The 12432-nt window shown below is 40.3% G+C and overlaps 1 protein-coding gene across 1 annotated transcript in view; it reads right to left on the reverse strand.

Moving 5' to 3' along the window:
* The window catches only part of MMS22L (MMS22 like, DNA repair protein), a gene marked incomplete at its 3' end in the record, with an annotated part of 94624 nt that extends 82569 nt beyond the window's left edge, over window positions 1-12055 (reverse strand). Inside the window, exons 1-4 of the mRNA XM_084284741.1 lie at window positions 11915-12055; window positions 10544-10736; window positions 8214-8339; window positions 5310-5362 (exon numbers count right to left, since the gene is read on the reverse strand). Of these exons, the coding sequence (XP_084140867.1) occupies window positions 5310-5362; window positions 8214-8339; window positions 10544-10734 (370 nt within the window). The 5' untranslated portion in view covers window positions 10735-10736; window positions 11915-12055. The remainder of the gene's footprint in view (window positions 1-5309; window positions 5363-8213; window positions 8340-10543; window positions 10737-11914) is intronic.
* Window positions 12056-12432: the final 377 nt, after the last annotated feature.

Below are 12432 nucleotides of genomic sequence, written 5' to 3' on the forward strand. Positions count from 1 at the left end.
AGTTCTGTTTAAGCAAAATTTTATATTACATTAATTCACTGCAAAATGTTTTGTATACATTATCAGTGAAACAAGTGGAACAGAACAGGAACAGTACAGTGTTCAGCACAGATCAAGCATTTTCAAAGAAAGGCAAAAAAAAAAACAGAGCATTAGAAAAGATTTCATATCGTCTCCATATTACACAGTTGTCCAAAACAAGTCTCCAAAGCCCACTCAGGTAGATAGGAAATTAAATGCAAGATAGAAGCATAGGAGGCCACTGACTCGGGAAGAAAAAGCAGATGAGGCCTTCCACAGGCAGCTGCAAGTTGCCTCACATTCCCAGGCCCTAGTTCTTACGAGGGACTTTAACCATCCCAATATTTGCTGGGAAGACAACACAGCAAATGTCCAGGAAGCTACTGCAGAGCATTGCAAATAACTTCTTGATGCAGGTCGTAGATGAGCCAGCAAAGAGATGGGCGCTGCTGGACCTGGTACTAACAAACAGAGATGGTCTGGTTGGAAACGTGAAGGTTGAGGGCAGTCTCACCTGCAGTCATCATGAGATGTTGGAGTTCAAGATCCTATGAGGAGGAAGCAGGGCAAAAAGTAGGACTGCGACCCTGAATTTCAAGAGAGATAACTTTGACCTCTTCAGTGATCTAATTGGAGGAATCCCCTGGGCCAGGGCCCAAGAGGGAAAAGGGGTCCAGGAGAGTTGGCTAATATTCAAGTATCACTTCCTCCAAGCTCATGAACAACGCATTCCTGCAAGAAAGAAGTTGAGCAAGGGTGGCAGGAGACCTGCGTGGATGGGCAAGGAGCTCTTGTGAAAGCTTAAACAGAAGAAAGCATACGTGATGTGGAAGAAGGGACAGACCACTTGGGTGGAATATAGGAACGTTGTCAGAGAATGCAGGGATGCAATGAGGAAGGCCAAGGCCTGGTTAGAATTAAATTTAGCAAGAGACATCAAGGATAACGAAGGCTTCTTCAAATACATCAGCAGCAAAAGGAAGACTAAGGAACATGTGGGTGCGCTGCTAAATGAGGTGTGTGCCTTTGTGATGGCAGATACACAGAAGGCAGTTACTGAATGTCTTCTTTGATTCAGTCTTCATTGCTAAGGCTAGCCCCCATGCACTATTGAGCCTGGAAACAAGAGAAAACCTGGAGAGAAGATGACTTTCCACTGGTTAAGAGGATTGGGTAAGAGGTTATTTAGGCAAGTTAGACACCCACAAATCTATGGGTCCCAATGGGATGCACCTAAGGGTGGATGGAGTTGGTGGATGTGATTGCTGGGCCTCTTTCTATCATCCATCGGTGGTCTTGGTCATCCAGAGAGGTCCCGGATGACTGGAGACTCGCTAATGTGACACCGATCTATAAGAAGGGTCACAAGGAAGACCTAGGGACCTACAGACCTGTCAGCCTGACCTCAGTGCCAGGTAAGGTAATAGAACAGGTCAACTTGAAGGCAATCACACAACATATGCAAGACAATCAGGGGATCAGGCCCAGTCAGCATGGGCTCATGAAAGGCAAGTCCTGCCTGACCAACCTCAATTCCTTCTATGATGAGGTGACTGACCTGGTAGATAAGGGAAAGGCCGTTGACATAATCTACCTAGACTTCAGCAAGGCCTTTGACACAGTCTCCCACAGTATTCTCCTTCAGGAGCTGGTAGCCCATGGTTTGGACAGGTACATTCTTTGCTGGGTTAAAAACTGGCTGGATGGCTGGGCCGAGAGTAGTGGTGAATGGAGTGAAATCCAGCTGGCAACCTGTCACCAGTAGTGTTCCCCAGAAGCTGGTGTTGAGGCCCATCCTCTTTAGTATCTTTATTGATGATTTATTGATGGATGAGGGAATTGAGTGCATCCACAGCAAGTATGCAGACACCAAGTTGGGGGGGAGTGTAGGAGGGTAGGAAGGCCCTGCATGGGGACCTGGACAGGATGGGTTGATAGGCAGAGGCCAATGGGATGAGGTACAACATGGCTAAGTGCTGGGTCCTGCACTTTGGCCACAACAACCCCATGCAGCGCTACAGGCTTGGGGCTGTGCAGAGAAAAAGGATCTGAGGGTGTTGGTCAATGCTCTCTTGAACATGAGCCAGCAGAGTGCTCAGGTGGCCAAGAAGGCCAACAGCATCCTGGCTTGTATCAGGAATAGTGTAGCCAGCAGGACCGGGGAGGTGATCATCCCCCTGTACTCAGCTCTGGGGAGGCTGCACCTCAAGCACTGTGTTCAGTTTTGGGCCCCTCACTACAAGGAGGACATCGAGGCCCTGGAGCAAGTCCAGAGAAGGGCTACGAAGCTGGTGAAGGGCCTGGAGTACAAGTCCTATGAAGAGCAGCTGAGGGAACTGGGGTTGTTTAGTCTGGAGAAGAGGTGGCTCAGGGGAGACCTTATTGCTCTCTACAGCTACCTGAAAAGAAGGTGTGGAGAGCTGGTGGTTGGCCTCTTCTCACAGGTAACCAGCTAGAGGAAATGGCCTCACTGTGCACCATGGGAGGTTTGGGTTGGAAATTAGGAGACATTTCTTCTCAGAATGAGTTGTCAGGCATTGGAACAGGTTGTCCAGAGAGAGGATGGAGCCACCATCCCTAGGGGTGTTTAAGGAAAAGTTGGATGTGATGCTTAGAAACATGGTTTAGTGGGTGATATTGGTGGTATGGGGATGGTTGGACCAGATGATTTTGAAAGTCTTTTCCAACCTTAATGATTCTATGATTCGAATATTCTGAATTGGAAGGGACACACAAGGATCACAGACCAACTCCTGAGGTAGGACAACCCAAAAGTTAAACCATATCTCAGAACACTGTACAAATGCTCCTTGAACACAAGGTCGTGACCACTTCCAGGTAGAGCCTGTGCCAGTACCTGACCACTTTCTCAGTGAAGATTTTTTCCTTATGCCCGTCAGAACATCCACTGATGCAGTTCTAAGCCTTTCGCTCACATCCAGTCACCAGAGAAAAGAGATCAGCTCTTCGCTCTTTGCTGTCCACCTTTTTCTTTAGAGGAAGCTATTAGGTTACCCCCTCAGTTTCCTATTTTCTAAGTTGAAGAAGCCAAGTATCCTCAGCTGCTGCCACAAATCATGTCCTATAGGACCTGTCCTTTCACCATTTTTGCTGTCTTCCTTTGAACACATTCTCAAATTTTTGTGTAAATCTTATTTTGTGGAGCCCTAAACCACACACAGTACTTGAACCAAAGCCACAGCAAGTATAGCGAGGTAATCACTTCTTTTGATCAGTTAACTACACTGTGCTTAACACACCCCACAATATATTGCTGTCTTTGGTATTGTCACATTGTTGACTTTTATTGAGCTTTCCATTAACCCAAAACCCCCAGGGCTGCACTCCAGCCACTTGCTCCCCATTCTATGTATGAAGCCAGGTTTGCACCATCTAACGTGCAGAATCTGGCATTTACACTTGTTAAATTTTATATGGTTGTTACGGTTGTACAATTCTGTATTCTATCAATGTCTCTCTTGAAGGCCTCTCTGCCTTCAAGGGAATCAATAGTTTCTTTAAATTTAGTGATGGCCACACTAGCACTTGGTGTACACTCACTGAAATGCATGATATTGGTATTTTTGTAAATACATATGCACAGTTTTACTGAGCTAAAATTAAATTTGGTTTTAAACTAAGACAATACCCTATCACCACAGTCTGATCATTTTAAATATATTTTATCCTCACAACACTTCTCTATTATTAACCTGCTTGTACAAAGGGGGATCATAGATGCATCAGTGACTTAACCTAATTCACAAATAAATTTTGGTGCAAAGAGTAAAATTCAGACCACGTCTTGCAAATTCTACATCATGTGGCCTCAGAACATCGAAGCATTTCCAAAAAAAGAGTTCTCTGATCAGGTCCACAGACCTGCTTCAACAGGATACTTTTGTTTTTATTCAGTCTTAACTTCCTAAGATTTAGTCCAGGAATACAAACACATAGGGCTTACACATTTCCCTTGGATTACCTCAGAGCCAACCAAGCATTTATATCAGCTCCATGCCTGTTTTACATGCCTTCTTCAAGAATTAATCCCTGCTTGAGGCTATTGAAAGAGTTAAAGCAGTGATTCACCAGAAAATCACTGCATTCCCTTTATTACATTATTAGAAACATAGAAGCATATTTTAAAATATTTATTTTTTTGTATTTCAATAAAGTTAAAAAAAAAATCAGGTAAAGTTAATGTAACAGTTTTTTGGGGGAAAAAAAAAAATAAGGTCAAACATGATCTAGCAGGGAAAAAAAAAAAAAAAAGAGTAATAGCATCAGCGGGGCACTGAATCCAAACTTTTGCTAAGTAGTTAGATCACATTTGAGTATTATTGATCTATTATAGAACCGGATACAGAACAGTGTCCGTATTCCCATATTTTTAGAAAACACTTTAACAGTACCACAAATATTTTATTTCACCAGTTTATTTGAATATAATCAATACTGAATTCATTCCAATTATTAAAACGGCACAGCACAACAATGTCAAGCCAAAAAATGTTGTGTTAAAATATTTACTTGTACTCTTAGAACACTAACAATCTATCTGTGCTAAGATACTACAAATCGTGCATTTCTGAGTAATTACTGAAATTCTCAACTTGCTAAGTAATTCAGCCTTCAAAGTTACAATATGCCCAAGGCTGCAATAGTCCTTCAGAAACGTAACACTCCTCACGCCCTAGTATTTAATTCAAAGTGTTTTGCAGGGATCCCATTTAATCGATCCTGCTGACACTTCTTTATTTACAAAAGAAGTTTGTAAATGAAGTTAAACTATGCAAATATAACTAACTTTTATCTTGAAATGTAAACCAAAATAAAACTGAAAAAATCCCAGCCCACTGCCTTTATAACTAAAATAGTTATGTATGTTTTTGATCCAAGTTTCCGTTTTTAATTAAACAAGTTAGTAGTTTTACTAAATTGTAACTCGGGTAACATCTTCGCTCAAGTCAAATAAATACAAAATTCCCCACTAAGGTGAGTGAGGTCAGGATTGCCCTGTGCATCTACCTACACAAGCAGATCTATTTCCAAACTGACTTGCTACATTTCTGCTTTGGCACGTTGGGTATCTATGTTCACACCACCTTATATCACCTGGTTGCCTACACTTATACACTTAGTGCAATTTATGCTGACTATATATTGTTCTGTGGCACCCCCTCTATGAGCCCTCGATCAAGAGCTGAAACATAAATGCGGTAATAGTTCTATAATGAAAAGGTAGTCAGATATCTACTCCAGCATCAAATTAAATGTGTTCAACTTACCAAAGTCAGGTGAATTCATTTCTACTAGGTTTTCCAGTCTGTATATTTGCTGCCTAATTAAAAGGATACAAAGGTTTACAGTATTTGTTATAGGTAGAAGTTATTTACATGCATTTTAGTAAAGTTTTAAGCATAAAAGAGAGAGGTAAGGATTATTCTTTACTTTGTATTTCTGAAAAAAGCTCATACAAACATAACCTGGGAGATAGTATAGCGGAAGACTACAAACACATCTACATATGTAGGAATGATAATAGAGTTTATTCTTGGTTTTGAGACATGAAACAGAGTAACAACAAATATAAAATTAGGTAAATAGCAGGGAAAAACAAACACAAACAAACCCAAAAGCCATTCATTGTAAGTGATCTTTTCATAGATGTAATAACTTCATATTTCATCACAAAATAAACCTGGGAGTTAGCCCTCACAGCATACACTAAGTTCATCTCTGAACGAGCACTAGGAAATTCTGCCAGCAGTTTTTCTTTCTTCCTCCACAGAGCAGTCTGCTGCTTAATTTGAGCACAAAGGGTTAAAGGCAACAATTATAACAGAGTAAAAGAAGTGTCTCTAAAAAAGTTAAAACTCAATTCAGTTTTGGGGCAGGAGGTGGAGGAGGAAGAGAATTTTTAAGGCTGCTAACTGCCACTGGAAATGAAAAATAAAGAAAAGCGGTAACACCAGTAAGTACTCGGCCATATTCTGCAGCAACTGTTATTTTCAAGTGGTCTTCAAGCATAGTCTCCAGAGAGACAACATGGTAATAAACTGAATACATGAAAAGCACAACTGCATAAAACATACTGAAAGAAAATGGGGAAGGAGCTCTCTGCCCTATTATAGTGTCAAAGTATTATAGTGTCCTTACAGTGTCAAAGCAGCAACTACTGAAAGATTCAAAAGCAGGATACTTGGATTCAATGCAGATCAAATGTTCTTAGGAAAAATAAAAAACACTTTGGAAACTATAAAGAACTCACAAGTATCCAAAGAATTAGGTTCCAACCTGCATATTAAAGGGCTACCACATATTAAAGTTACCTCCCTTAGCTCTTCCTTGCTTGTATAAAACCATGTCAGCTACCTAAGATTGGAAAAAAAAAATACACACAAATGGCTGGAAGTAATCAAAGCTCAATTTCTGCATGAATTTTTCAGTTATTTCAACAACATAGAAAGAAAAGAAGACTGAAAATAGAAGACTTTAAGAGGGCTGTGGTGGCCAAAGGTTAAAAAACAGATAGAAAGGAGATGCACAAAAAAAGGCTCTCCACTAAATTGACAGAAGATGCAATACAGTCTGCTCGTAAAGTAAACTCACAAATGGGGCATGACAAGCATAACAAAGATGTCATCAGTTTAATAAGCCATTTTAATTTCATTTTGCATTTGTACCTCAAAGACTGATGCTCATTAGTTGTTACTCATTAAATCATTTGATTTGCAGATAAATATTTGCAGCTAAACTGATACTTCTGTTTAGTAATCAAAGATACATTGTCTTACAATACACACAAACAGTTTAATAGCTCTTACTTTGATTCACATCCTCAGTCACAAAAAAAATACAGGTAAAAATTCTTTTTACTATGCAATTATTGTTTTTAATTTTAGGTGTGCTGTATTACATATTTATTAAAATGTTAAATAATCTTCAATATTGTAGACACAAAAAAAATTACTGAGTTGCCATTAGCATGGATTTGAACATAGATATTATCTGTACTTGATAAGTTGAACTGTTCCCAGCTACCTTGTTCTCAAGAATCAGTATAACTTGTACTTTTCACATATGATTTCCACTCTGGAAAAGGAACTTTCCTGCCTTCAGTTGTCAACTGGTCTACAAATGAAAGCATTCCATTTTATGACTAGACAAGTGAACTGAAAGATAGAAGATCTTTGCAAATTTGCAAAATTAACAGATCAAATTGGATGCTAAAAGGGATACAGTGTTTCTTTCAACCAAGTTATTCTATTTGCTTGGTTATCTTTTTTTTTTTTTAAACCACAGTGAAGTAAAACCTTGTGTCAAATGAGTAGAGTTAAATAATACTGCTTTTAATACACCTATCATCTATGCCTTCATGTTTCAATAGCCAGATCCTGCTAATAATGTTTCACATCACACTCTTGGTCATACTCTAAAAGGATGGAAGAACCTACTGCAATCAAAGGAATGGTAGAATATATCACATATTTGTACAATCATACAAGAGCTCCTCTTCCATCCACTCTGTGTGCTGTACATTCTGAGGATTATCAGTAGCAAAGAAGATTATCGGTGATCTGTGTATTTGCATTGACCAGATTAAACATCTGTATTGAATTAATCACACTGAGTAACTGTATCTGAAGAGATTGCTGAAGCTATCCTAATCCAAACAACTGAAGAAAGTGCTGCATCAAGCATTTAAAATACTTAATTTGTAACCTCCACTCTTCCTTTTGCACAAAAAGTCTTAAGATCTTCAAAAGACAATTTTGATTAGATGTGTAGCAGAATCTTATTCATGGAAAGGTTAACACAATTTATTCATATACTGCTGAAGCTAGAGCCTTCTGAATTGATCACAACACAATTGTAATAATTGTATTTATCAGTTTTAACTGGCGATGGCTAAGATTTGCTCCACGCTGCCTAGAAACTTAAGTTACATAGTATTACAAATGCGATGCAAGATTTCTGATGCAAGATCTACTTCTTCCCTTAATTCCACTTGTGTCTTATTCATTACTTATGGTAGAGTTACATAGATATTAAAATCTTTGTACACACATTGCATGGCCTACAGTCTATTAGGATTTTACTATCAAAAACTTGAAGTTTGTTCCATCCTTAAAGTAAACTGGTATAATTACAGAGAGGATTAATCACTAAATACACTAATATCATCATACCTGAGTAATCCAAAGAGAAATCCACAGGATTCAACTAGTGCCATTTCAGTAACCCACTGAAAACCAAACATGTCCACTACATCTTCTTCGTAGTCATTTGGAGCAGGATCTAGTCTCAGCAAAACCCTGTAAAACAGATCCAACATTAGTAATAAACTGAAATAACAGAATATCTACTGCTAGCTTGTATATTACTGATATTTTATAAATGTACCAGCAATGCATAGGAAGGTGTAGAGTGCTCTCAGAAGAGAGGCTGTTATGCCTTTTTTGTAAAGCAACATAGCATATAAAGTATGACAAGCTTTAGCTTCAACAGCATAAAAATATGGTCTAGTCACAGGGCACAGTAAATTTTAGAAATGAAGGAAAAATCAACAAGATACTACCTTACAGAGGGGCCCATCTGAGGCATAACGTACAGACCAGGCATAACAGAAGAGGCCACTACATTAGGTAACAGTCTGAGAGTTTATGCTTGGAATTTGTTAGTGTATACTATAGGCCTAATAAACAACTATAGAACATATATTTACTAGTTTACGGTATGTCATTTTAATAATTTTTATATAAAATACACTGATAAAAGCATACCAAGAAAGCACACTTTTAGGTATCTGAATTGATAAGGGTCACAGAATGCAACTTCATTATTATAACTTAACCTAACACTAGGCCATGGCTGCCCTTTGCTCTGGCTTAAGTAAAAAAATACAAAAAAAAAAAATCAGAGCTACTATTTTATTCAAACTGAAGAAAGTCAGGCATCTGTATAAAGTGTAAAAACAAGTTTTACCTGAAGTATTTTATATATTTACAAAATTGGTATGTTAAGAAAAGTATTTCCCTAATGCAATAAAAAAGATTTTAAAAAAATCACAGCAAGGCATATAATAAAGACAAAGATTTCAAGAACTATTTCAGAATTTTCCCACTGACTTTCATAAAATACTTCAGCTAAATTCATTAAGGTGCAAGAAACGTCTATTTTACAACCAAAGAAAATGTTGTGGGCAAGCACTTGGTTTTTATTATATTATACACTAAATTCATATTCTCCTTGAACTATGTACTATTACCAATTCAGTCCTCAATCAAAGGCAAAAAAAAGCATCTGCTGAATAATCAGCTCAGTCTCCCACAACATTTGTAGCTCACTTGGTAACTGCCTAAACATTGCTGGGTTTTGAAGCCTTTAGCAATTAAATCCAGTTACTCCTGTTCTAGGTAATGAAGACAGAGGAGTCCCTCACACGCAGGCTTTTCCAGGAGTTTACAAACCAATTAGATAAGGTGAATAAAGGACACAACAGAATTATCATGATGGTAGTAACTTGGTAAACCTGTTTACACAGAAGTCCCTGAGTGAGTTTTCATATGAAATTGTTTCTGTCATGGAATGCATTCTTTGTCAATGTGGAATCCACTGCTGATATATCCACAAAAACAGACTCTCTCACTCCTGTACTTGACATCAATGTGAATGAAAGTGCTCTGATCCAATAAAGATATGATAAATAAGGTAGGGATTGGGGGAGGCAGGGTTTTAAACCCCTTTGAAGGCTTTACAGAAAAGCCTGTGGAAGTAAAACAAACAAAAATAACAACACAAAACATAACACTTGGCAGGAGAAAGCCACAGTAAGTAGGTTCAACAACACGACAGAATTGGGAAAGAAAAATAGTGCTTTTTTCCTAGAAAAACAAGACAACCCCTGCAGGATCAGCAAATTACACAGACAGCTAAGCTGGATCACAGACAGAAAGAAAGCATTAACTAAAGCAAAATTTTACAACTTCACAGAAAATACTTACTTGTTACACACGACTTTTGAACCTTAAATCCAGAATGCATGCAGAGCTAAAGCTTTGAAAAAGATGGTATTAAAGCTCTGAAGTGTACTCCCAGAAGCCTCAGAAAGCTGGACAAAGCAGTTTGTTTCTATTACATGGATAACAGAGAAAGGGCCAGTATCCAGAAGAGCATACAACTGGAAAAAGCAGTGCTGCAGCCTCCACAGAAATTTAAAGGTTCTTGGATACTTTTGCCAAAGCCAATTTTGAAGTGTTTGTCCACAAAAGCTCTATCAAGTCTGTAACAATATCTTAAAATAAGCTCACAAAACTTGGAACTGGACAATGAACTCAAAGCAGAGTATCAAAAAAATTGCCCACCGTGCTTTGGTATACCTCGAAGCTAATAATATAAACTGAAGAATAAACTCATTTGAAAACCCTCTCAGCATTTCGGAGGTACCAAACAACAGTGGAAATAAATATAATAACTTTTAGTATGCTGTAACTCAAAAAAAAACAACAAACCAACATACCTCTTAAGAGACCCACTTGCTAAGTAAGATTCTGCAGAGAAGATTCTTCCCCCACTTTGGTTGTTGAAAGCACAGGAAAAACAAGAAGGCTTTGAGTTCTCATTCTCCACCTCCATTGCCATCTCCAAGCTTTCAGTGAGAAGCGGGGGCGTGAAGGAAGCCATAAAGTCATCATCGTCCATTGTTTCCATCTCTTCCAGAAAACAAACAGATAATATTAATTAATTAAAATGCAACAACAACAGTATTTTTTATAATAAACTTCTCATTGTTACAGCCCTCCATAATCCTTCAGCTCAAGCGAGGACAATATCAGCTTAACCACATCAAACTAAGATGCCACCACAAAAGGAAGTCATCTTTCCATGCCCTGCCATGTAATTCTGGTTTGTGCAGCTTCATCTGCCCCATCCTAACCTGTTCAGGAAGATACATCATCGAAAAGCTAAACCTAAAAAAAAAAAAAAAGATAATTCATTTTCTTCTGGCTCAGTTCTATATATTGACTAGTTATGATGAGGTCAGACTAGCAGTAGGCTAGAGGAAGTGGCAGGGACAAAGTACAAGGAAAAGAGAATGGACATGCAACACTTTGCAACACTTTAGCAACCCTTTGTTCTGTGGCCAAAGTAACTGTATCAAGAAGACACATCATGCGTTACAGGCTCTCAGTTGTCCATGTCTTTAAGGCAGTGTTGCAGTTCGAGTTCCTTCTGAGAAGCAATAAATATACACCACACAATAATTACTGAACCTCGAAATGCTGAAGTTAAAAGGCTTAGAAAATGACTGAATTTTACATAGCCAACATTGAAAGTTTCTACAGAAATTCTGACCTCCCAGAAGTCTGACTGAGGGACACAGAAGCAAAAACAAAGAGGAAGATCACATCCAAAAGAAGTACACTGCACCCTCAATGCCAGTGAACGGGTTTACGCAAGACACTGGAAGAGTAGAGCTTGGCAAGAGGTAGCACTAAGTTCTACAATGATAAGAAGGCAACATAACTAAGATTATTAAGTCTAAGTTAATGGTTTTTAAAATAGCTTAAGTCTTTAATCGCATAGTCGACAGGTTTTGTACTGCTCTCACATAGGCGAACTCACACTTGCGGCCAGAGGATGGTAATGCAGAAGCTGGACTAGAAAGGGGCTCAAGCTTAAAAAACAAAACCAAAACAAAAAACAAACAAACAACAAACAAACAAACAAACAACAACAAAAAAAAAAAACAGCTGAGGTCCTGTCCCATTTTTCTGCCCCCTTCCCACTCCTGCAGAAACACGTAGACAACGGGACACGTAGACAACAGCCCCACCGCTACCACACGCTTCCAAAGCTGCGTTCCAGGCACCAGCAGCAACCACCGTACCGCGGCACACGGAGGCAGACACGGCCCTTCGCGGTCACGGCTCACAGCTCCGCTCCCCTCCCCTCCCGCCGCCTCCCCTGCGGGCCGACCCTGGGCGCCGCGACGGCTGCGAGCCCGCAGCAGTGGGGCAGGAGGCGAGGCCGGGCCGGGCCGCTCGGTACCTGGGGGCGCCACTACCCCCAAGGGCTCCCGGGCGCTTTTCCGTACGGCCCGCGCGGCTCCGCCGGGCCAGCGCTGCGCAGGCGCCGCGGCGCCCATTGGCCGCCGGCTGCTCCTCCTCTTCCTCCGCCTCCTCCTCCCCTTCCCTCCCTTCGCTGCTCCTCGCCTCCGCCCTGCCTGGCCTCAGCCCCGGCGGGTCGGGGCGCCCCACAGCCGGTGGGTGGTGCCGGTGCCCGCTCCAGCTTGCCCCAGCCCCAGCCGCTTCCCGTTGGTGCCCGTGCCCCCAGCGGGCTCCTCATGGGGCCGTGCTCACATAATTACAGAATGGGTTGGAAGGGACCTTAAAGCCCACCCAGTTC

This window comes from Netta rufina, assembly GCF_964035555.1.
Source record: "Netta rufina genome assembly, chromosome: 3".
Classification (NCBI taxonomy): domain Eukaryota; kingdom Metazoa; phylum Chordata; class Aves; order Anseriformes; family Anatidae; genus Netta; species Netta rufina.